This window comes from Cherax quadricarinatus, chromosome 17, assembly GCF_038502225.1.
Source record: "Cherax quadricarinatus isolate ZL_2023a chromosome 17, ASM3850222v1, whole genome shotgun sequence".
Classification (NCBI taxonomy): domain Eukaryota; kingdom Metazoa; phylum Arthropoda; class Malacostraca; order Decapoda; family Parastacidae; genus Cherax; species Cherax quadricarinatus.
Window position 1 is genome coordinate 20,299,476 of NC_091308.1, and position 25,038 is coordinate 20,324,513.

The following is a 25,038-nucleotide window of genomic DNA, read 5'->3' on the forward strand; positions in this document are numbered from 1 at the left end:
CTCAGGGACTGTGAGAAAGTTATAGACTCAGGGACTGTGAGAAAGTTATAGACTCAGGGACTGTGAGAAAGTTATAGACTCAGGGACTGTGAGAAAGTTATAGACTCAGGGACTGTGAGAAAGTTATAGACTCAGGGACTGTGAGAAGGTTATAGACTCAGGGACTGTGAGAAAGTTATAGACTCGGACTGTGAGAAAGTTATAGACTCAGGGACTGTGAGAAAGTTATAGACTCAGGGACTGTGAGAAAGTTATAGACTCAGGGACTGTGAGAAAGTTATAGAAGGGATACTGAGAAAGCTATAGAATGGGCACTGGTAAACTTACAGACTCCGGGACTGTGAGAAAGTTGTAGACTCAGGGACTGTGAGAAGGTTGTAGACTCAGGGACTGTGAGAAAGTTGTAGACTCAGGGACTGTGAGAAGGTTGTAGACTCAGGGACTGTGAGAAGGTTGTAGACTCACTGACTGTGAGAAGGTTGTAGAATCAGTGACTGTGAGAAAGTTGTAGACTCAGTGATTGTGAGAAAGTTGTAGACTCAGTGACTGTGAGAAAGTTGTAGACTCAGTAACTGTGAGAAGGTTGCAGACTCAGTGATTGTGAGAAAGTTGTAGACTCAGTGATTGTGAGAAAGTTGTAGACTCAGTGACTGTGAGAAGGTTGTAGACTCAGTGATTGTGAGAAAGTTGTAGACTCAGTGACTGTGAGAAAGTTGTAGACTCAGTGATTGTGAGAAAGTTGTAGACCCAGTGACTGAGAAAGTTGTAGACTCAGTGATTGTGAAAAAGTTGTAGACTCAGTGACTGTGAGAAAGTTGTAGACTCAGTGATTGTGAAAAAGTTGTAGACTCAGTGACTGTGAGAAAGTTGTAGACTCAGTGACTGTGAGAAAGTTGTAGACTCAGTGACTGTGAGAAAGTTGTAGACTCAGTGACTGTGAGAAAGTTGTAGACTCAGTAACTGTGAGAAGGTTGTAGACCCAGTGATTGTGAGAAAGTTGTAGACTCAGTGATTGTGAGAAAGTTGTAGACTCAGTGACTGTGAGAAGGTTGTAGACTCAGTGATTGTGAGAAAGTTGTAGACTCAGTGACTGTGAGAAAGCTGTAGTCTCAGTGATTGTGAAAAAGTTGTAGACTCAGTGACTGAGAAAATTGTAGACTCAGTGACTATGAGAAAGTTTTAGACTCAGTGACTGTAAGAAAGTTGTAGACTCAGGGACTGTGAGAAAGTTGTAGAGTCAATGATTGTGAGAAAGTTGTAGACTCAGTGACTGTGAGAAAGCGTCAACACAATTTTTCCAGCTTTCACTGTAAGAGTTCACAGCGTCACTAGAGAACAATATATAGTGTGAGGGCTGACCCGCCCTGATGACACCAGTGTGAGGGCTGCCCCGCCCTAGTGACACCAGTGTGAGGGCTGCCCCGCCCTACTGACACCAGTGTGAGGGCTGCCCCGCCCTACTGACACCAGTGTGAGGGCTGCCCCGCCCTACTGACACCAGTGTGAGGGCTGCCCCGCCCTACTGACACCAGTGTGAGGGCTGCCCCGCCCTACTGACACCAGTGTGAGGGCTGCCCCGCCCTACTGACACCAGTGTGAGGGCTGCCCCCCTACTGACACCAGTGTGAGGGCTGCCCTACCCTACTGACACCAGTGTGAGGGCTGCTCCGCCCTACTGACACCAGTGTGAGGGCTACCCCGCCCTACTGACACCAGTGTGAGGGCTGCCCCGCCCTACTGACACCAGTGTGAGGGCTGCCCCGCCCTACTGACACCAGTGTGAGGGCTGCCCCGCCCTACTGACACCAGTGTGAGGGCTGCCCCGCCCTACTGACACCAGTGTGAGGGCTGCCCCGCCCTACTGACACCAGTGTGAGGGCTGCCCCGCCCTACCGACACCAGTGTGAGGGCTGCCCCGCCCTACCGACACCAGTGTGAGGGCTGCCCCGCCCTACTGACACCAATGTGAGGGCTGCCCCGCCCTGCTGACACCAGTGTGAGGGCTGCTCCGCCCTACTGACACCAGTGTGAGGGCTGCCCCGCCCTACTGACACCAGTGTGAGGGCTGCCCCGCCCTACTGACACCAGTGTGAGGGCTACCCCGCCCTGCTGACACCAGTGTGAGGGCTGCCCCGCCCTACTGACACCAGTGTGAGGGCTGCCCCGCCCTACTGACACCAGTGTGAGGGCTGCCCCGCCCTACTGACACCAGTGTGAGGGCTGCCCCGCCCTGCTGACACCAGTGTGAGGGCTGCTCCGCCCTACTGACACCAGTGTGAGGGCTGCCCCGCCCTACTGACACCAGTGTGAGGGCTGCCCCGCCCTACTGACACCAGTGTGAGGGCTACCCCGCCCTGCTGACACCAGTGTGAGGGCTGCCCCGCCCTACTGACACCAGTGTGAGGGCTGCCCCGCCCTACTGACACCAGTGTGAGGGCTGCCCCGCCCTACGGACACCAGTGTGAGGGCTGCCCCGCCCTACTGACACAAGTGTAGGGCTGCCCCGCCCTGACACCAGTGTGAGGGCTGCCCCGCCCTACTGACACCAGTGTGAGGGCTGCCCTACTGACCCAATGTGAGGGCTGCCCCGCCCTGCTGACACCAGTGTGAGGGCTGCCCCGCCCTACTGACACCAGTGTGAGGGCTGCCCCGCCCTGCTGACACCAGTGTGAGGGCTGCCCCGCCCTACTGACACCAGTGTGAGGGCTGCCCCCCTACTGACACCAGTGTGAGGGCTGCCCCGCCCTACTGACACCAGTGTGAGGGCTGCCCCGCCCTGCTGACACCAGTGTGAGGGCTGCCCCGTCCTACTGACACCAGTGTGAGGGCTGCCCCGCCCTGCTGACACCAGTGTGAGGGCTGCCCCGCCCTACTGACACCAATGTGAGGGCTGCCCCGCCCTGCTGACACCAGTGTGAGGGCTGCCCCGCCCTACTGACACCAGTGTGAGGGCTGCCCCGCCCTGCTGACACCAGTGTGAGGGCTGCCCCGCCCTACTGACACCAGTGTGAGGGCTGCCCCGCCCTACTGACACCAGTGTGAGGGCTGCCCCGCCCTACTGACACCAGTGTGAGGGCTGCCCCGCCCTGCTGACACCAGTGTGAGGGCTGCCCCGCCCTACTGACACCAGTGTGAGGGCTGCCCCGCCCTGCTGACACCAGTGTGAGGGCTGCCCCGCCCTACTGACACCAGTGTGAGGGCTGCCCCGCCCTACTGACACCAGTGTGAGGGCTGCCCCGCCCTACTGACACCAGTGTGAGGGCTGCCCCGCCCTACTGACACCAGTGTGAGGGCTGCCCCGCCCTACTGACACCAGTGTGAGGGCTGCCCCGCCCTACTGACACCAGTGTGAGGGCTGCCCCGCCCTACTGACACCAGTGTGAGGGCTGCCCCGCCCTACTGACACCAGTGTGAGGGCTGCCCCGCCCTACTGACACCAGTGTGAGGGCCCTGCTAACACCAGTGTGAGGGCTGCTCCGCCCTACTGACACCAGTGTGAGGGCTGCCCCGCCCTACTGACACCAGTGTGAGGGCTGCCCCGCCCTACTGACACCAGTGTGAGGGCTGCCCCGCCCTACTGACACCAGTGTGAGGGCTGCCCAGCCCTGTTGACACCAGTGTGAGGGCTGCCCCGCCCTAGTGACACCAGTGTGAGGGCTGCCCCGCCCTAGTGACACCAGTGTGAGGGCTGACCCGCCCTGCTAACACCAGTGTGAGGGCTGCCCCCGCCCTGTTGACACCACTGTGAGGGCTGCCCCGCCCTGCTGACACCAGTGTGAGGGCTGCCCCGCCCTACTGACACCAGTGTGAGGGCTGCCCCGCCCTGCTAACACCAGTGTGAGGGTTGCTCCGCCCTACTGACACCAGTGTGAGGGCTGCCCCGCCCTACTGACACCAGTGTGAGGGCTGCCCCGCCCTACTGACACCAGTGTGAGGGCTGCCCCGCCCTACTGACACCAGTGTGAGGGCTGCCCAGCCCTGTTGACACCAGTGTGAGGGCTGCCCCGCCCTAATGACACCAGTGTGAGGGCTGCCCCGCCCTAGTGACACCAGTGTGAGGGCTGACCCGCCCTGCTAACACCAGTGTGAGGGCTGCCCCCGCCCTGTTGACACCACTGTGAGGGCTGCCCCGCCCTGCTGACACCAGTGTGAGGGCTGCCCCGCCCTAGTGACACCAGTGTGAGGGCTGACCCGCCCTGCTAACACCAGTGTGAGGGCTGCCCCCGCCCTGTTGACACCACTGTGAGGGCTGCCCCGCCCTGCTGACACCAGTGTGAGGGCTGCCCCGCCCTACTGACACCAGTGTGAGGGCTGCCCCGCCCTGCTAACACCAGTGTGAGGGTTGCCCCGCCCTGCTGACACCAGTGTGAGGGCTGCCCCGCCCTACTGACACCAGTGTGAGGGCTTCCCCGCCCTGCTGACACCAGTGTGAGGGCTGCCCCGCCCTACTGACACCAGTGTGAGGGCTGCCCCCTACTGACACCAGTGTGAGGGCTGCCCCGCCCTGCTGACACCAGTGTGAGGGCTGCTCCGCCCTACTGACACCAGTGTGAGGGCTGCCCCGCCCTACTGACACCAGTGTGAGGGCTGCCCCGCCCTGCTGACACCAGTGTGAGGGCTGCCCCGCCCTACTGACACCAGTGTGAGGGCTGCCCCGCCCTGCTGACACCAGTGTGAGGGCTGCCCCGCCCTACTGACACCAGTGTGAGGGCTGCCCCGCCCTACTGACACCAGTGTGAGGGCTGCCCCGCCCTACTGACACCAGTGTGAGGGCTGCCCCGCCCTACTGACACCAGTGTGAGGGCTGCCCCGCCCTACTGACACCAGTGTGAGGGCTGCCCCGCCCTACTGACACCAGTGTGAGGGCTGCCCCGCCCTGCTAACACCAGTGTGAGGGTTGCTCCGCCCTACTGACACCAGTGTGAGGGCTGCCCCGCCCTACTGACACCAGTGTGAGGGCTGCCCCGCCCTACTGACACCAGTGTGAGGGCTGCCCCGCCCTACTGACACCAGTGTGAGGGCTGCCCAGCCCTGTTGACACCAGTGTGAGGGCTGCCCCGCCCTAGTGACACCAGTGTGAGGGCTGCCCCGCCCTAGTGACACCAGTGTGAGGGCTGACCCGCCCTGCTAACACCAGTGTGAGGGCTGCCCCCGCCCTGTTGACACCACTGTGAGGGCTGCCCCGCCCTGCTGACACCAGTGTGAGGGCTGCCCCGCCCTACTGACACCAGTGTGAGGGCTGCCCCGCCCTGCTAACACCAGTGTGAGGGTTGCTCCGCCCTACTGACACCAGTGTGAGGGCTGCCCCGCCCTACTGACACCAGTGTGAGGGCTGCCCCGCCCTACTGACACCAGTGTGAGGGCTGCCCCGCCCTACTGACACCAGTGTGAGGGCTGCCCAGCCCTGTTGACACCAGTGTGAGGGCTGCCCCGCCCTAATGACACCAGTGTGAGGGCTGCCCCGCCCTAGTGACACCAGTGTGAGGGCTGACCCGCCCTGCTAACACCAGTGTGAGGGCTGCCCCCGCCCTGTTGACACCACTGTGAGGGCTGCCCCGCCCTGCTGACACCAGTGTGAGGGCTGCCCCGCCCTACTGACACCAGTGTGAGGGCTGCCCCGCCCTGCTAACACCAGTGTGAGGGTTGCTCCGCCCTACTGACACCAGTGTGAGGGCTGCCCCGCCCTACTGACACCAGTGTGAGGGCTGCCCCGCCCTACTGACACCAGTGTGAGGGCTGCCCCGCCCTACTGACACCAGTGTGAGGGCTGCCCAGCCCTGTTGACACCAGTGTGAGGGCTGCCCCGCCCTAGTGACACCAGTGTGAGGGCTGCCCCGCCCTAGTGACACCAGTGTGAGGGCTGACCCGCCCTGCTAACACCAGTGTGAGGGCTGCCCCCGCCCTGTTGACACCACTGTGAGGGCTGCCCCGCCCTGCTGACACCAGTGTGAGGGCTGACCCGCCCTGCTAACACCAGTGTGAGGGCTGCCCCGCCCTGCTGACACCAGTGTGAGGGCTGACCCGCCCTGCTGACACCAGTGTGATGGCTGGGCCGCCCTGCTGACACCAGTGTGAGGGCTGCCCCGCCCTGCTGACACCAGTGTGAGGGCTGCCCCGCCCTGCTGACACCAGTGTGAGGGCTGCCCCGCCCTGCTAACACCAGTGTGAGGGCTGCCCCGCCCTGCTGACACCAGTGTGAGGGCTGACCCACCCTACTGACACCAGTGTGAGGGCTGCCCCGCCCTGCTGACACCAGTGTGAGGGCTGCCCCGCCCTGCTGACACCAGTGTGAGGGCTGCCCCGCCCTGCTGACACCAAGCAAGGGGGCGGACCACGCCACACACACATCAGTTCAAGTGTGAATGAGTGATGCTCAGGTCATACTTGTCAGTGTGAGGATACACATGATATTGTGAAGATACACTTGACACTGTAAGGATGCACTTGACACTGTGAGGATACAGTTGACACTGTTATGATACAGTTGACACTGTGAGGGTACATTGCATGGGCGCAGGAAGATACTGCTACATTACATAACACTTAGAGAGTAATTACGTAGGTACGTACACACACATACGCCTGACAAACCTAAGAATAGCTTTCCAATACCTCAGTAAGGAATCGTTCATTACTCTGTACATCGTGTACGTTAGGCCCATATTGGAGTATGAAACACACACCTGGTCAAGCACATCAAGAAATTAGAGAAAGTGCAAAGGTTTGCAACAAGACTAGTCCCGAAGCTAAGGAATATGTCCTACAGGGAGAGGTTTAAGGTAAATCGGCCTGACGACACTCGAGGACAGACGGGATAGGGATGACATGATAACGACATATAAAATTCTGAGAGGAATGGAAAAGGTGGATAGGGACACAGTGTTTCAGAGATGTGACACAGGAACAAGAGGTTGCAACTGGAAGTTGAAACCTCAGATGATTTACAGGTATATTAGGCATTATTTCTTCAGTCCTAGAGTTGTCAGGAAGTGGAACAGTCTGGACAGTGATGTAGTGGAGGCAGGAACTATACATAGCTTTAAGAAGAGGTATGATAAAGCTCAAAGAACAGGGAGAGAGAGGACCTAGTAGTGACCACCGAAGAAGCGGGGCTAGGAGCTACAATTCGACCCCTACAACCACAAATAGGTGAGTACACACACTCACACACTCACTCACACACACACACACACACACACACACACACACACACACACACACACACACACACACACACACACACACACACACACACACACACACACACACACACACACACACACACACACACATTAATTCTATTCAAATTCACTACAAGTAATATTACAGACTATTAAGAGTAATCTCAGGTTATGCGTGACCACCATGGCAACCATCTTCAGTTGATCAAATTTCTCAATGTTAACAGTGGTACCCACAGGATTATCAATCTAAATACTTAAAAGAAACAGATTCTGCTGAAAATAACAACGACTACAGAATTCTTGGCTCAGCAAAAAAAAAAAATGGTTTCTTAATCAAAGTAATATAGTTATTATGTTAGATAACATCATGTCAGTTATTAAAAGAAATTCCAGTATCTGCTTCGGTGGTGAGAGTAATGATAATGTGAGTGTCATGAGAGAGGTGCTGCCTGCCAAGCACACGACCACCACTACGCAGTTAGTAGGATTAAAAGGAAGATTCCAATCTTAAGAACATAAGAACATAAGAACGAAGGAACACTGCAGAAGACCTACTGGCCCATGCGAGGCAGGTCCAAGTCTCCTACCGGCTTAAGCCAATGCAACCAACCTAGTCAGGTCAGGTCACATTGACTTAAGGGAGGAACACGGCAACCGACCTGGTAGCACAAGCTATCAGGTCCAACTCACATCCACTCATGTATTTATCCAACCTATTTTTAAAGCTACACAACGTTCTGGCCTCTATAATTGTACTCGGGAGTTTGTTCCACTCATCCACAACTCTATTACCAAACCAGTACTTTCCTATATCCTTCCTGAATCTGAATTTTTCCAACTTAAAACCATTGCTGCGAGTCCTGTCTAGGCTAGATATTTTCAGCACACTATTTACATCCCCTTTATTTATTCCTGTCTTCCATTTATACACCTCAATCATATCCCCCCTAATTCTACGTCTCTCTAGAGAGTGCAGTTTCAGGGCCCTTAGTCTATCCTCATAGGGAAGGTTTCTGATACATGGGATCAACTTTGTCATCCTCCTTTGTACATTTTCCAGAGAATTTATATCCATTCTGTAATACGGTGACCAAAACTGTGCAGCATAATCTAAATGAGGCCTAACCAAGGATGTATAGAGTTGAAGAACAACCTGAGGACTCCTATTATTTATGCTTCTTGATATGAAGCCAAGGATTCTATTAGCTTTATTGCGAACACTTATGCACTGTTGTCTTGGTTTCAGATTACTGCTAACCAGAACTCCTAAATCTTTTTCGCAATCCGTAATATTAAGATCAACATTATTTAGTTTATATGTGGCATGGTTATTGTCCTGTCCAACATTTAGAACTTTGCATTTGTCTATATTAAACTGCATCTGCCACTTCTCCGACCACTGCATCAGTCTATTCAGATCTTCCTGGAGTGCTCGAATGTCCTCGTCAGAATGAATTCGACGGCCTATTTTGGTGTCATCGGCAAACTTGCCGATGTCGCTCTTTATGCCCTCATCTATGTCGTTTATGTAGATTGTGAACAGCAGGGGGCCCAACACTGACCCCTGTGGAACACCGCTGGTGACGATTCCCCACTCTGATTTCTCCCCATTTATGCAAACTCTCTGCTGCCTATTTGTCAACCATGCCTCTATCCAGGAAAAAATTTTTCCTCCTATTCCATGTGCTTTAATTTTCCTCAATAGTCTCTGATGTGGGACCCTGTCAAAAGCCTTACTGAAGTCCATATACACAATATCATATTCATTACCATGATCTACCTCCTCAAATACCTTAGTGAAAAAAGTTAATAAATTCGTAAGGCAGGAACGCCCCTTTGTAAAACCATGCTGAGATTCGTTGATTAATTTATGCTTTTCAAGGTGGCTACGAACTGCCTCGGCAATTATTGATTCCATAAATTTTCCCACTATGGAGGTTAGGCTTATTGGTCTATAGTTCGAAGCTAAGGACCTGTCACCTGTTTTGAAAATAGGTATCACGTTTGCCATTTTCCACTTATCTGGCACTATGCCAGTTTGTGGTGATATGTTGAAAAGATTAGCCAAAGGTGTGCTAAGCTCCTCTTTACATTCCTTTAGAACCCTTGCATACAGTTCATCAGGGCCTGGGGATTTGTTAGGTTTTAATTTATCTATTTGCCTAAGGACCATGTCACTTGTGACCCTAATCGTGCACAGTTTATTATCGTCCTGTTCTACATAATTTATCATTACTGGAATATCGCTGGTATCCTCCTGTGTAAAAACTGAGAGGAAGTATGTGTTAAAAATTCTACACATTTCCTTATCACTGTCAGTGAGCTGACCCGAGGAACTTCTGAGTGGGCCTATCTTGTCCCTGATCTTACTTCTGTATACCTGAGAGAATCCTTTTGGGTTAGTCTTCGATTCTCTTGCAACTTTAACCTCATAATCTCTTTTTGCTTTTCTAATTCCCTTTTTTATTTCTCTCTTTAACTGAATATATCGATTTCTTAATTGCCCCTCTCCTCTTTTGATTTGCCTATATATGCCTCTCTTTTGACCAATCAGATATTTTAATCTATTGTTCATCCATTTAGGATCATTTTTGCTTGATCTGATTTCCCTATTTGGAACATAATTTGACTGAGCAGCTAGAACTATGCCCTGGAAAGCATCATATCGGAAACCATCACCACCTACCTGACCCTTAGTCAGGTCATTCCAGTTCAACCCACCTAAGTAATTTTTCAGTCCTATGAAATCAGCCAAGTGGAAGTCAGGGACAGAGACTTGATTGCCATTATTAGGGGAATTCCATGATATATTAAAACTGAGTGATTTGTGATCACTTTCCCCAAGCTCATCATTAACCTCAAGATTATTAATTAGTGTTTCCCTACTGGCAAGAACCAAGTCAAGGAGGTTGTTTCCCCTAGTTGGCTCTGTCACAAACTGTTTTAAAAAACAATCCTGGATCGTATCAAGAAAGTCACCTGACTCTAAATTTCCTGTCAAATTGCTCCAGTCAATCTGTCTATAGTTGAAATCTCCCATTAGCACAACATTTTCGTATGTAGATGCCTTACGAATTTCGTCCCATAGAAGTTTACTGCACTCCCTATCAAGATTTGGGGCCCTGTAAATCACACCCAAAATTAGTTTTTCTCGGCCCTCGAGAAGCTGTAACCAAACAGATTCAGTGGCTGACGCTTCTAATTTAATATCTTGTCTAACACAACAATTTAAATTGTCTCTGACATACATCGCTACTCCACCACCTTTCCTGTTGACCCTGTCAGTGTGGAATAATTTATAGCCTTGTATGTGACATTCAGAGGGCATCTCTCTATCTTTCAGATTGAGCCAGGTCTCTGTTATAGCAATAATATCTATGTTTCCTGCACTTGCAATTAATCTTAGCTCGTCTATCTTATTTCTTACACTCCTGCTATTAGTATAGTAAACCTTAAGGAAGCTAGTTCCTTGCTGCCCTCTGCTGTCCCCCTTTGTTTGCTGACCTGATCTATTGTCTTTATTTATAACTTCATGCTGAATGCCTTTTATACATTTACTGTTTCCAACCCTAGTGTTGCAACCTGCTTGTTTCCCACACACACCCATACCTCTATCTTCCATCAGTTTAAAATCATAGGCATTTCACCAATGGCCTTCTCAATCGAGTCTGCAAGTGCTACCACCCCTGCCCCAGAGAGATGTACCCCATCCCTTGCATACATATCATGTTTGCCATAAAAGTTGTTCCAGTTGTCAATGAATGGGATTGCAAGTTCCTTGCAGTATCTGTCTAGCCAGCAATTTACACCAATTGCCCTAGACAACCATTCATTTCCTACTCCCCTTCTAGGCAAGATGCTACATATGATTGGGATCCCTCCCTTAGACTTAATGAAATCTATAGCTGACCTGTACTTATCTAGCAGCTCTTCTCTCCTACCCTTCCCAATATCATTTCCACCAGCACTGAGACAGATAATGGGCTTGTTCCCATTACCTGACATGATATTATCCAGCCTGTTGACAATGTCCCCAACACCAGCTCCAGGGAAGCACACTCTATCTCTCATCTTCTTATTCCTATTACAAAAAGCATGGTCAATATATCTTACCTGAGAGTCACCAACCACAAGAATGTGCTTACCTCCATTAGCAGGGGCAGTAGTACCCTTACCTTCACTGGTCACTGAAGTACATTCATCCTGAAGAACAGAGAAGCGATTTCCTACCTTCAGATCTTCACTCTTAACTTTCCTTACTCTGATGCGCCTCCCATTACTGTGAACCACTCGCCACTTGTAGCAGGTGCTGGGCTGCACCTCACTGCTGGTAGCCGTTGCTACCTCCCCAACTACAGCCTCCTCACAGCGAGAGACAGACTGCACCTCACTGCTAGAAGCCTCATTCCCCACAACTCCAGCCACCTCACACTCTCTCCCAGACCCATTGAGGTGGACCTTCAGCCTCCTAATCACCTCCTGGAGAAGCAAGACCTCCTCCTTCAACTCTCCAACCTCAATTTTTAAAACACTGCAGAAGCAAGCCATGCTTTGTAACCGTTGTTTGCTATATCATTATTTTTTGTTCTATGGAAGGTGAGGGGTATCTATAATTCTCTAGATCAAGAGAGCTTTATCAGCATCAGAGAGCTTGTTTTAGAAGGGATTGTGATGGACTGTGCCCAGAAGAAGAGTGGAAAGTGAATAATAGTTGACTTGTACAATCAATGTAAACTGCTGGGCGCACAAGTAGATTATTGTAGAAAAAAAAAGGAAATAGCTGGGACGAATATTACGGCAAGTATCATGTATGCAGTGGATGGGAGCAACCTGAAAAATCTGGGGGAAAGGGGAAGGCGGAGCTGGGAGGGGTGAGCGGATGAAAGAATGGGGGAAGCGTTAGCCAGTCAGTTGAGAGAGACGTTATCATATTACATTTGCATTAAAATCTGAGGTTGCCAAACCCAGGGTGACGACCTAAACCCAGAATGGCGAGGGTCGTCTGGCGAGGCTCGTGGACGACCTCCAACCCTAAAATTAAAAAAAAAAAAACGTAATTTCTCGTTATTATGGAGAGACGTGAAGTCTGCTTCCCAATTCTCACAAACCCGGTACCTGAGCTTTTATTTTTTGTTTCCACCTCGAAATATTTTCTCCAGCAATTTTCGGATTCGTAACTAGCAACTGATTACTTCAGTTAACTACGATGTGCTAAAGTTCGTGTACCATTTGTGTCGTGTGTCAAAACTGATTTCAAATTCTGAGTCGTGAACTAAATAAAAAAATTGTCTGGGAACCACTGCTTTAGTCTGACAGAAATTGGAGGTGCACTTGTGTCTGAACCTGAAGAAGGTAATGTGAAAACAAAGAGAAGCAGCAGAGTTAAAAATTACCACAATATAAGAGAGAAAAAATAAAAAAATAATCAAGGAGGTTCTTAAAGCAGGAACTAGAAGAGAGAAACAGAGCGTGGAGGTTTTGTCTTCCTTATGTTCTATTATATCAATAACAAAAGCGAAAGGAAACACTTTAACACGAGGTAATAATGATGTTATACATATGGGCTGAAGCGAGCAGAAATATAACACCAGCAGCATAAGTACAGCATTCGGGACCCACCGCTGTCTTGTTCAGACACACTCTACCTGGAACGTACTACCTGTGTCTTGTTCAGACACACTCTACCTGGAACGTACTACCTGTGTCTTGTTCAGACTCTCTACCTGGAACGTACTACCTGTGTCTTGTTCAGACACACTCTACCTGGAACGTACTACCTGTGTCTTGTTCAGACACACTCTACCTGGAACGTACTACCTGTGTCTTGTTCAGACTCTCTACCTGGAACGTACTACCTGTGTCTTGTTCAGACACACTCTACCTGGAACGTACTACCTGTGTCTTGTTCAGACACACTCTACCTGGAACGTACTACCTGTGTCTTGTTCAGACACACTCTACCTGGAACGTACTACCTGTGTCTTGTTCAGACTCTCTACCTGGAACGTACTACCTGTGTCTTCTTCAGACACACTCTACCTGGAACGTACTACCTGTGTCTTGTTCAGACACACTCTACCTGGAACGTACTACCTGTGTCTTGTTCAGACACACTCTACCTGCAACGTACTACCTGTGTCTTGTTCAGACACACTCTACCTGGAACGTACTACCTGTGTCTTGTTCAGACTCTCTACCTGGAACTTACTACCTGTGTCTTGTTCAGACACACTCTACCTGGAACGTACTACCTGTGTCTTGTTCAGACACACTCTACCTGGAACGTACTACCTGTGTCTTGTTCAGACTCTCTACCTGGAACGTACTACCTGTGTCTTCTTCAGACACACTCTACCTGGAACGTACTACCTGTGTCTTGTTCAGACACACTCTACCTGGAACGTACTACCTGTGTCTTGTTCAGACACACTCTACCTGGAACGTACTACCTGTGTCTTGTTCAGACACACTCTACCTGGAACGTACTACCTGTGTCTTGTTCAGACACACTCTACCTGGAACGTACTACCTGTGTCTTGTTCAGACACACTCTACCTGGAACGTACTACCTGTGTCTTGTTCAGACACACTCTACCTGGAACGTACTACCTGTGTCTTGTTCAGACACACTCTACCTGGAATGAGTGTAGACAAGGATAGGTTCTTTAAAGGAAATGAAACAGACACAAAGAAAGACAGCAATAACTTCTTTAGAAGATATAAAACAATAACACGGATAGACAAGAATAATCTCTTTAAAGGAGACAAGAATAAAGAATAAAAAGGTACAATACCGCGACTGAAACAATACACAAATAACCCGCACATAGGAGACAGGAGCTTATGACGACGTTTCGGTCCAACTTGGACCATTCACAAAGTCACACTGTGACTTTGTAAATACCTGGCCTGGCTCACTGCCTGGCTTGGCTCACTCCCCAGCCTGGCTCACTGCCTGGCTTGGCTCACTGCCTGGCCTGGCTCACTCCCCAGCCTGGCTCACTGCCTTGCTTGGCTCACTGCCTGGCCTGGCTCACTCCCCAGCCTGGCTCACTGCCTGGCTTGGCCCACTGCCTGGCTTGGCTCACTCCCCAGCCTGGTTCACTGCCCGGTCTGGCTCACTCCCCAGCCTGGCTCACTGCTTGGTCTGGCTCACTCCCCAGCCTGGTTCACTGCCCGGTCTGGCTCACTCCCCAGCCTGGCTCACTGCTAGGTCTGGCTCACTCCCCAGCCTGGCTCACTGCCTGGCCTGGCTCACTCCCCAGCCTGGCTCACTGCCTGGCTTTGCTCACTGCCTGGCTTGGCTCACTCCCCAGCCTGGTTCACTGCCTGGCTTGGCTCACTCCCCAGCCTGGTTCACTGCCTGGCTTGGCTCACTCCCCAGCCTGGTTCACTGCCTGGCCTGACTCACTCCCCAGCCTGGCTCACTGCCTGGCTTGGCTCACTGCCTGGCCTGGCTCACTCCACAGCCTGGTTTACTGCCTGGTCTGGCTCACTCCCCAGCCTGGCTCACTGCTTGGTCTGGCTCACTGCCTGGCCTGACTCATTCCCCAGCCTGGCTCACTGCCTGGCCTGGCTCACTGCCTGATCTGGCTCAGTGCCTGGCCTGGCTCAGTGCCTGGTCTGGCTCAGTGCCTGGCCTGGCTCACTATCTGGCCTGACTCACTGCCTGGCCTGGCTCACTGCCTGATCTGGCTCACTGCCTGGCCTGGCTCACTGCCTGGCCTGGCTTACTGCCTGGCCTGGCTCACTGCCTGGCCTGGCTTACTGCCTGGCCTGGCTCACTGACTGGCCTGGCTTACTGCCTGGCCTGGCTCACTACCTACTCCTCATTGATATCACCATTTTTTCAGCCTTATCTAAACCTTCTATTATTTTTACCTGGAAAAAAGATTTCTCATACGTGTGTTGGGGGGGAGGTAATTACCTGTTTGTAGCTACATAAGCAGAGTTATGTTCTTAGTGTTTCGTGTTCAATATTCTGTGCAACATACATATGTATGTCGTGCCGAATAGGTAAAACTTGCGGATTTGCCTTAAATAGCAACGCGCTTCCTGCCGTATAAGGCAAACGAAAATTTGTGTATGCAATAATTTCGCAAAAATCATTCTGAACCTAACGAAAAAAATGTATTTCATTGTGTCTGTTTATTATTAAATTATTGTAAACTTATCTAAAATATATTAAGTTGGATTAAGCTAAATTAAATTGCGCTTATTATAACAAGGTTAGGTAAGTTTTCTAAGGTTCTTTTGATAAAAAATTATTAATTTTTACATTAACATAAATGAAAAAAAATATATCTTTAAACGTACAAGAAAATTTTTTTAGAAAGGAATTAATTTTAACTGAGTTCTTGCTAATTGACCAGTTTTACATATTCGGCACGACATTGATATATATATATATATATATATATATATATATATATATATATATATATATATATATATATATATATATATATATATATATATATATACATGTATGTATATATATATATATATATATATATATATATATATATATATATATATATATATATATATATATATATATATATATATATATATATATATATATATATATATATATATTGTTTATCAATTGTTTATTATTCTCTAAGTGTTGAATCCACTTTAATGTTTCTTTTCTAACAATTTAACAACATTTGTCAAGGAGACTGACCTATAGTTAAGGTCTTCATTGTCACGTTCATATGTGTCAACTTTAATGTGTTTGATAATTTATCCTCATGTAGTGTGTGGAAATATATTAATGTATGCGTCCATATGAAGGCATGCTCGTACACACACACACACACACACACACACACACACACACACACACACACACACACACACACACACACACACACACACACACACACACACACACACACACACACACACACACACACACATACACACACACACACTGGACACAGTGCACACAATCGAGGAAGAAGTGAAGAGGCTTCTGAGTGAGCTAGATACCTCAAAGGCAATGGGGCCAGATAACATCTCCCCATAGGTATTGAGAGAGGGAGCAGAGGCGCTATGTGTACCCCTAACAACAATATTCAATACATCTATCGAAACAGGGAGATTGCCTGAGGCATGGAAGACAGCAAATGTAGTCCCAATCTTTAAAAAAGGAGACAGACATGAAGCATTAAACTACAGACCAGTGTCACTGACATGTATAGTATGCAAAATCATGGAGAAGATTATCAGGAGAAGAGTGGTGGAACACCTAGAAAGGAATGATCTCATCAACAGCAGCCAACATGGTTTCAGGGACGGGAAATCCTGTCACAAACCTACTGGAGTTCTATGACATGGTGACAGCAGTAAGACAAGAGAGAGAGTGGTGGGTGGATTGCATATTCTTGGACTGCAAGAAGGCGTTTGACACAGTTCCACACAAGAGATTAGTGCAAAAACTGGAGGACCAAGCAGGGATAACAGGGAAGGCACTACAATGGATCATGGAATACTTGTCAGGAAGACAGCAGCGAGTCATGGTACGTGGCGAGGTGTCAGAGTGGGCACCTGTGACCAGCGGGGTCCCACAGGGGTCAGTCCTAGGACCAGTGCTGTTTCTGGTATTTGTGAATGACATGACGGAAGGAATAGACTCTGAGGTGTCCCTGTTTGCATATAACGTGAAGTTGATGAGAAGAATTCAGTCGATCGAAGACCAGGCAGAATTACAAAGGGATCTGGACGGGCTGCAGACCTGGACCAGCAATTGGCTCCTGGAGTTCAATCCCACCAAGTGCAAAATCATGAAGATTGGGGAAGGGCAAAGAAGACCGCAGACGGAGTACAGTCTAGGGGGCCAGAGACTACAAACCTCACTCAAGGAAAAAGATCTTGGGGTGAGTATAACACCAGGCACATCTCCTGAAGCACACATCAACCAAATAACTGCTGCAGCATATGGGCGCCTGGCAGACCTCAGAACAGCATTCCGACATCTTAATAAGGAATCGTTCAGGACCCTGTACACCGTGTACGTTAGGCCCATATTGGAGTATGCGGCACCAGTTTGGAACCCACACCTAGCCAAGCACGTAAAGAAACTAGAGAAAGTGCAAAGGTTTGCAACAAGACTAGTCCCAGAGCTAAGAGGTATGTCCTACGAGGAGAGGTTAAGGGAAATCAACCTGACGACACTGGAGGACAGGAGAGATAGGGGGGACATGATAACGACATACAAAATACTGAAAGGAATTGACAAGGTGGACAAAGACAGGATGTTCCAGAGATTGGACACAGTAACAAGGGGACACAGTTGGAAGTTGGAGACACAGATGAATCACAGGGATGTTAGGAAGTATTTCTTCAGCCACAGAGTAGTCAGTAAGTGGAATAGTTTGGGAAGCGATGTAGTGGAGGCAGGATCCATACATAGCTTTAAGCAGAGGTATGATAAAGCTCACGGCTCAGGGAGAGTGACCTAGTAGCGATCAGTGAAGAGGCGGGGCCAGGAGCTCGGACTCGACCCCCGCAACCTCAACTAGGTGAGTACAACTAGGTGAGTACACACACACACACACACACACACACACACACACACACACACACACACACACACACACACACACAGGAGCTTGGACTCGACCCCTGCAACCTCAACTAGGTGAGTACAGGACAGACATACACACATGCATGCACATACAACAGGCCTAGTGTCTAATCGACATGTGCCTAGGACCAAATGGTAACCAACACACGCACCTGTTTCGAACCCTCACTTGATCAAGCACGACAAGAAATTAGAGAAAGTACAAAGGTTTGCGACAAGGTTAGTTCCAAAGCTAAGGAAGATCTCCTACGAAGAAAGGTTAAAGGAAATCGGCCTGACGACACTGGAGGACAGGAGGGTCAGGGAAGACATGATAACGACATATAAAATACTGCGCAGAATAGACAAGGTGGACAAAGACAGGATGTTCCAGGGAGGGGACACAGAAACAAGAGGTCACAATTGGAAGCTGAAGACTCAGATGAGTCAAAGGGATGTTAGGATGTATTTCTTCAGTCATAGAGTCGTCAGGCAGTGGAATAGCTTAGAAAGTGACGTAGTGGAGGCGGGAACCATACATAGTTTTAAGACGAGGTTTGATAAAGCTAATGGAGCAGGGAGAGACAGGACCCAGTAGCAACCAGTGAAGAAGCGGGGTCAGGAGCTAAGACTCGACCCCTGCAACCACAAATAGGTGAGTGAGTACACACACACACACGCAGCACCAGTATGGAACCCACACCTGGTCAAACACGTCGAGAAATTAGATAAAGTGCAAAGGTTTGCAACAAGGCTAATTCCAGAGCTAAGGGGAATGTCCTATGAAGAAAGGTTCAGGGAAATCGGACTGACGACACTGGAGGACAGGAGGGTTAGGGGAGACATGATAACGACATACAAAATACTGCGTGGAATAGACAAGGTGGACAGAGACAGGATGTTCCAGATATGGGACACAGAAACAAGGGGTCACAATTAGAAGCTGAAGACTCAGATGAGTCAAAGGGATGTTAGGAAGTATTTCTTCAACTACAGAGTTGTTAGGAAGTGGAATAGTCTGGCAAGCGATGTGGTGGAGGCAGGAACTATACATAGTTTTAAGACGAGGTATGATAAAGCTCATGGAGCAGGGAGAGGGAGGACCAAGTAGCTGTGAGTGAAGAGGTGGGGCCAGGAGCTGAGTCTCAACCCCTGCAACCACAATTAGGTGAGTACAATTAGGCGAGTACAAACACACACACACACACACAAGACAAAATGGTAACTAACACACACTTCCTTGGAGATACACATTATCATTATTGTTATTGTTATTATTATTATTATTATTATTATTATTATTATTATTATTATTATTATTATTATTATTATTGTTGTTGTTGTTGTTGTAATATTCATGGGGAAGCTCTAAATCTGTTGGATCATACAACACCTGGGGAATGTGAGTTAATCAGGTTTAATATGAGAAACGAGAGGGTAACCTCAGTTCCTTGGATCAAGAGTACTTTATCACTATCTGGTCACCTTGAAAAGGCGTAGGAACAGATAATATATTTTCCATGAGAGAGGATCAGATTGGTGCAGCTGGAGTCAAAAGAAGTCAGTGTGTGCTTCAACCGCGAGAAACTTTCACAGATTACACCAACTGAACACTGAATATGGGACATGTAGGGAGATCTTTTTTCCTCTAACTACTGATAATCACAAACATCCAGGCACAACAGCATACGAGTGTTCAAACTTACATATACACACATCAATACCAACAGAGGTGGAGGGGCCACAATCACTGGAAAAGAGAATGTGACCTTAACACGAATGTTGTCATTGTCTGTACCGACACCTGCTATAATTACCACATATACATTGCCACTTAAAGTTAATTACACACTCTAGATCTATATTTTAACAATTCGATGCGTTCTTGGGGACATACCTTTTAGTGTCAGGGGAGAATTATGGGGCTGATTTCTCCAGTGTGTAGCAAGTGCGCGGTGTGTGGAGACATGCTGAAGATATCCTTGAGAGTTATAACTGGACCAGTAACAGAGATATGACAGCCTGACTTTCAAAAGGTCACATGTTAGCGTGAAGACAGGAACTGAACCCCTCAAGACAGCTGCATAAATTTGAAAAAAAAAAACGTCGGAGAATAAAGGGACAAAACCAACACTGAACTGCTGTGCAGACTAGCCGTCAACAACGAGTGGAAATCACAACAGATGTAAACAAACTGCGTCCAGTAGCTCCAGATTGCTTCACTTAATCACAAGCCAGTCCAAGGAAAGTCGGTGTTAGTAAAAGGGTTTCTGGCGTGGCCACAGGTTGGTACAAGAGTCACAAATAACACAAGACTTGGTCCTCTCAGCAGAGCGTAAATTCCATGCCCAACACTGCAGAAAAGCGAGACCAGTGTGAGCAGGAAAGGAAAACCCAAGTCCCATAACCACTCTGAGCCCCACCCAGGCCACACTGTCTGCCCCACCCTCACCACACTAAGAGGCCAAACCCTCACCACATTGTGAGCCACACCCACAGACACATCTGATTCATTTCAGCCCAACGTAGGTAACAACAAACGGTGATGAGGTGAGACCTTCACTGAGGAGCAGAGGGCAGACGGCGGGCGTGTTGGTGCTGCAGGGAACAGTGTGGGCGCGGGGGGTGACCCTCTCCTAACCCTCCACACAGCCACGTTGTCCTGTTGTTTACTGCTGTCTTATTGGTAAACTTTTAGCAAATTTGGTTACAATATCACCAGGTAGCCAAGTCCCGCCTACAACTTCTGTCTAGGTCTGTACCGTGAGCCGGGTGTGCAGCAAGAGATGACACTGTATAACGTACTTTTTAGAAATAAAGATTATTAATTATTACAAAAATGTCAGGTATAAACCACAAGTTAGGTATTGACCACAAGTCAGGTGTGTACCAAAGACCAGATGGGAATCGCAAGTCAGGTATGTAGAAGGGGCCAGGTGTGAGCTATGGACCAAGTGTAGACCGCAATTCAAGTGTGGTGTAGAGCGTGAGCACGAGATTGTATCCTGGGCTGCCCGGTAAACATTGTCCCTGAGAACACTCACGGTGACGCAACCTTCACACACTCCTCGGAAACAAGGCGTCCAGCCACGCTGGGTAACACTTCCAGCATGAGTATCTCCTGACAAGGGTTTAAGAGAGGTCAGAGCTGTCTGCAGGAGTTGCAGCCAGGCGTGAGAGCCGTGCGAGGTGACTCCGAGGGCGTGAGGTTGATGACTGGAGAAGCAAGCCACTGTGTGCGCGGGGCACGCTGAATGAGACAGAGAAAGAGATGGAGGGAGGAAGAGAGGGAGGGATGATGGTGGGTAGCTCCCGAGGGCACCATCAGCGGTGACCCCACAACCCCTCACGTTCACCAGCCCTTCCCCCACCCTACTAACTCCCTCAGCTGATCCACTGCCTCCCGCACCTTAGCGGCCCCCAGCATCTACTTCTTACAGTCACCTTAGCACGGCCACCTACCTTCCTTAGCTTTTTAATGTTAGGGATACATGGACATCCGAGAGCACCACAGGAAGTACAACAGGAAACAGCGCCGACAGCAGCAGCATCCCCATCAGGAACACCCGGGCGTGGGAATCTACCCTTAATAACCTCTTTTTTGCCTGGCTGCCAGCACTCACGAACAGTCTGTTATCTCCAGCCCCGCCTCTAGTCCTGCCTCCAGCCCCACCAGTGACCACCACTTATAGATAGCCACATCACACAGTAGATGACAGTAACGGATTAAGTAATAACTTACAGAATAAGGAGGAGGGCCGACAAGTAACTACAGGAAGACTATGAAGAACTAGACAAGAATTTCAAAAATAAGAAAGAATAGTGATGCCAAAAAACATGAGGGAGAACAAATAAGCCAGCGAGAATTGGACGTCACAACTGGGAATGACATAGAAGGAGCAGAGGCATTGTGTGAACCGCTAATGAACAATGAGTCAATAAAGACGGTTCATTTCGGAAATTTTGAAAAAATCCAATTTTATATATATATATATATATATATATATATATATATATATATATATATATATATATATATATATATATATATATATATATATATATATATATATAATATATATATATATATATATATATATATATATATATATATATATATATATATATACATATATATATATATACATATATATATATATATATATATATATATATATATATATATATATATATATATATATTATATATATATATATAGATAGATAGATAGATAGATAGATGGGGTTGTAAGAGAAGTGAATACTCGGGTGTTGGCAAGAGGTGTGGGGTTAAAAGTTAAAGAATCTGACACAAAGTGGGAGTTGTCACAGTTGCTCTTTGCTGATGGCACTGTGCTTTTGGAAGATTCTAAAGAGAAGTTGCAGAGGTTGGTTGATGAGTTTGGTATGTAAAAGAAGGAAGCTAAAAGTGAATATAGGAAAGAGTAAGGTGATAAGGATAACAAAAAAAAAATAGGTAACGGAAGACTGAATGTCAGATTTGAGGGAGAGAGTATGGAGGAGGTGAATGTGTTCAGATATTTGGGAGTGGACGTGTCAGCAGATGGGTCTATGAAGGATGAGGTGAATCATAGAACTGACGAGGGAAAAAGGTGAGTGGTGCACCCGGTGGTCTGGTGGCTAAAGCTCCCGCTTCACACACGGAGGGCCCGGGTTCGATTCCCGGCGGGTGGAAATTTCGACACGTTTCCTTACACCTATTGTCCTGTTCACCTAGCAGCAAATAGGTACCTGGGTGTTAGTCGACTGGTGTGGGTCGCATCCTGGGGGACAAGATTAAGGACCCCAATGGAAATAAGTTAGACAGTCCTCGATGACGCACTGACTTTCTTGGGTTATCCTGGGTGGCTAACCCTCCGGGGTTAAAAATCCGAACGAAATCTTATCTTATCTTGAGGGGCCTGTGGAAACAAAGAACTTTATCCATGAAAGCAAAGAGGGGAATGTATGAGTGTAGTTATATCAACACTCTTGTACGAGTGTGAGGCATGGGTTGCAAATGCTGCAACAAGAGGCTGGAGGCAGTGGAGATGCCATGTCTGAGGGCAATGTGATGTGAATATAATGCAGAGAATTCGTAGTTTGGAGATTAGGAGGAGGTGTGGGATTACCAGAACTATCATCCAGAGGGCTGAGGAGGGATTATTGAGATGGTTTGGACATGTAGAGAGGATGGAACGAAATAGAATGACTTCGAGAGTATACAAATCTGTAGTGGAGGGAAGGCAGGGTAGGGGTCGGCCTAGGAAAGGTTGGAGGGAAGGGGTAAAAGAAGTTTTGTGTGTTTGGACTTCCAGCAAGTGTGCGTGAGCATGTTAGACAAGGGCGAATGGAGACAAATGGTTTTTAGGACTTAACATGCTGTTGGAGTGTAAGCAGGGTAACATTTATAAAGGGATTCAGGAAAACCGCAGGCCGGACTTTGTTGCAGTTTTATAACTGTAGTGTAGGCACGCCTCTGGCAAGACAGTGATGGAGTGAATGATGATGAAAGTTTTTTTTTCGGGTCGCCCTGCCTTGGTGGGAAACGGCCGATATATTAATAAAAAAATAAAAAATATAAATATATTCACACACACAAAACAATCGCAGACAGGCGATCTGAACAATGCAAGACAAGCCATGGGGGGTAGAAATCTTTAGCTCAAATACTTTCACACTTCTCAGTGCATCATCAGGAGATGTGCAATATTGCAAGGGCAGCAACAGGAGAAATACTATACTATCTTTATTTACTACAAGTACATGTACATGGTATACAGTCCTAGCTGACAACAATGACATACTACTACATAGAAAGCCCCTTGTTATGCTCCGCATGTCGGGCAAATTAGGTCAGTGTCCCAGGATGCGACCCACACCAGTCGACTAACACCCAGGTACCCATTTTACTGATGGGGAACAGACAACAGGTGGAAAGAAACACGCCCAATGTTTCTACTCTGGCTGGGAATCGAACCCAGGCCCTCGCCGTGTGAAGCGAGAGCGTTAATCACCAGGCCATCAGAGCCTGTCAGAGTATGGAAGCGTGGTGGCACTAGCCAATATCTGACAGGGAGATAGGCCCATTGGAATGCCAACTACACACCAGTCCCCCCACACCACACCCCATTGCACAGCTCCTGATGACGCAGTGAGAGGTGTGAAAGTGCTTTAGATAAAGATCTTAACGAACAGTACACATATTAATGCATACACGAACGTGGATATTCGTATGTGACGGGTGTGAGCGTGGTGCCCTCACCAGTGTTGGCAGTGTAGTGCCCACACCAGTGTTGTCAGTGTGGTGCCCACACCAGTGTTGACAGTGTGGTGCCCACACCAGTATTGTCAGTGTGGTGCCCACACCAGTGTTGCAGAGTGGTGCCCATGCCAATGTTGGCAGTGTGGTGCCCACACCAGGGCTGCAGGGTAGTGCCTGCACCAGTGTTGGCTGTGTGGTGCCCAAACCAGTGTTGGCAGGGTGGTGCCTACATCATTGTTGGCAGGGTGGTGCCCACACCAGAGTTAGCATTGTGGTGCCCCCACCAGTCTTGGCAGGGTGATGCCCACATCATTGTTGGCAGGGTGGTACCCACACTAGGGTTAGCAGGGTGGTGCCCACGCCAGTGTTGTCAGTGTGGTGCCGACACCAATGTTGCGGGGTGGTGCCGACACCAGTGTTGGCAGGGTGGTACCCAAACCAGTGTTGGCAGTGAGCTGCCCACACCAGTGTTGGTAGTGTGATGCCCACACCAGTGTTGGCAGGGTGGTGCCCGCATAAGTGTTGGCAATGTGGTGCACACACCAGTGTTGGCAGTGTGGTGCACACACCAGTGTTAGCGGGTGATGGCCAAACCAGTGTTGGCAGGATGGTGCCCACACCAATTTTGGCAGGATGGTGCCCACACCATTGTTGCAGGGTGGTGCCCACACCATTGTTGGCAGTGTGGTGCTCACACCATTGTTGGCAGTGTGGTGTCCACACCAGTATTGGCAGTGTGATGGCCACACAAATGTTGGCAGGGTGGTGCCCACACCAGTGTTGCAGGGTGGTGCCCACACCATTGTTGGCAGTGTGGTGCCCATACCAGTGTTTGGCAGGGTGGTGCCCACACCAATGTTGCAGGATAGTGCCCACACCAGTGTTGCAGTGTGGTGCCCACACCAGTGTTGGCAGGATGGTGCCCACATCAGTGTCGGCAGTGTGGTGCACACACCAGTGTTGGCAGGGTGATGCTCACACTTGTGTTGGCAGGGTGGTGCCTACACCATTGTTGGC

The 25,038-nt window shown here is 49.0% G+C and overlaps 1 protein-coding gene across 1 annotated transcript in view; it reads right to left on the reverse strand.

Moving 5' to 3' along the window:
• Nucleotides 1-21,710, reverse strand: part of Phlpp (PH domain leucine-rich repeat protein phosphatase) — a 209,241-nt gene extending 187,531 nt beyond the window's left edge. The window contains exons 1-2 of the mRNA XM_070086002.1: nucleotides 21,704-21,710; nucleotides 20,802-21,166 (exon numbers count right to left, since the gene is read on the reverse strand). Coding sequence (XP_069942103.1) covers nucleotides 20,802-21,166; nucleotides 21,704-21,710 — 372 coding nt within the window. The remainder of the gene's footprint in view (nucleotides 1-20,801; nucleotides 21,167-21,703) is intronic.
• Between the last annotated feature and the right edge of the window lie 3,328 nt (nucleotides 21,711-25,038).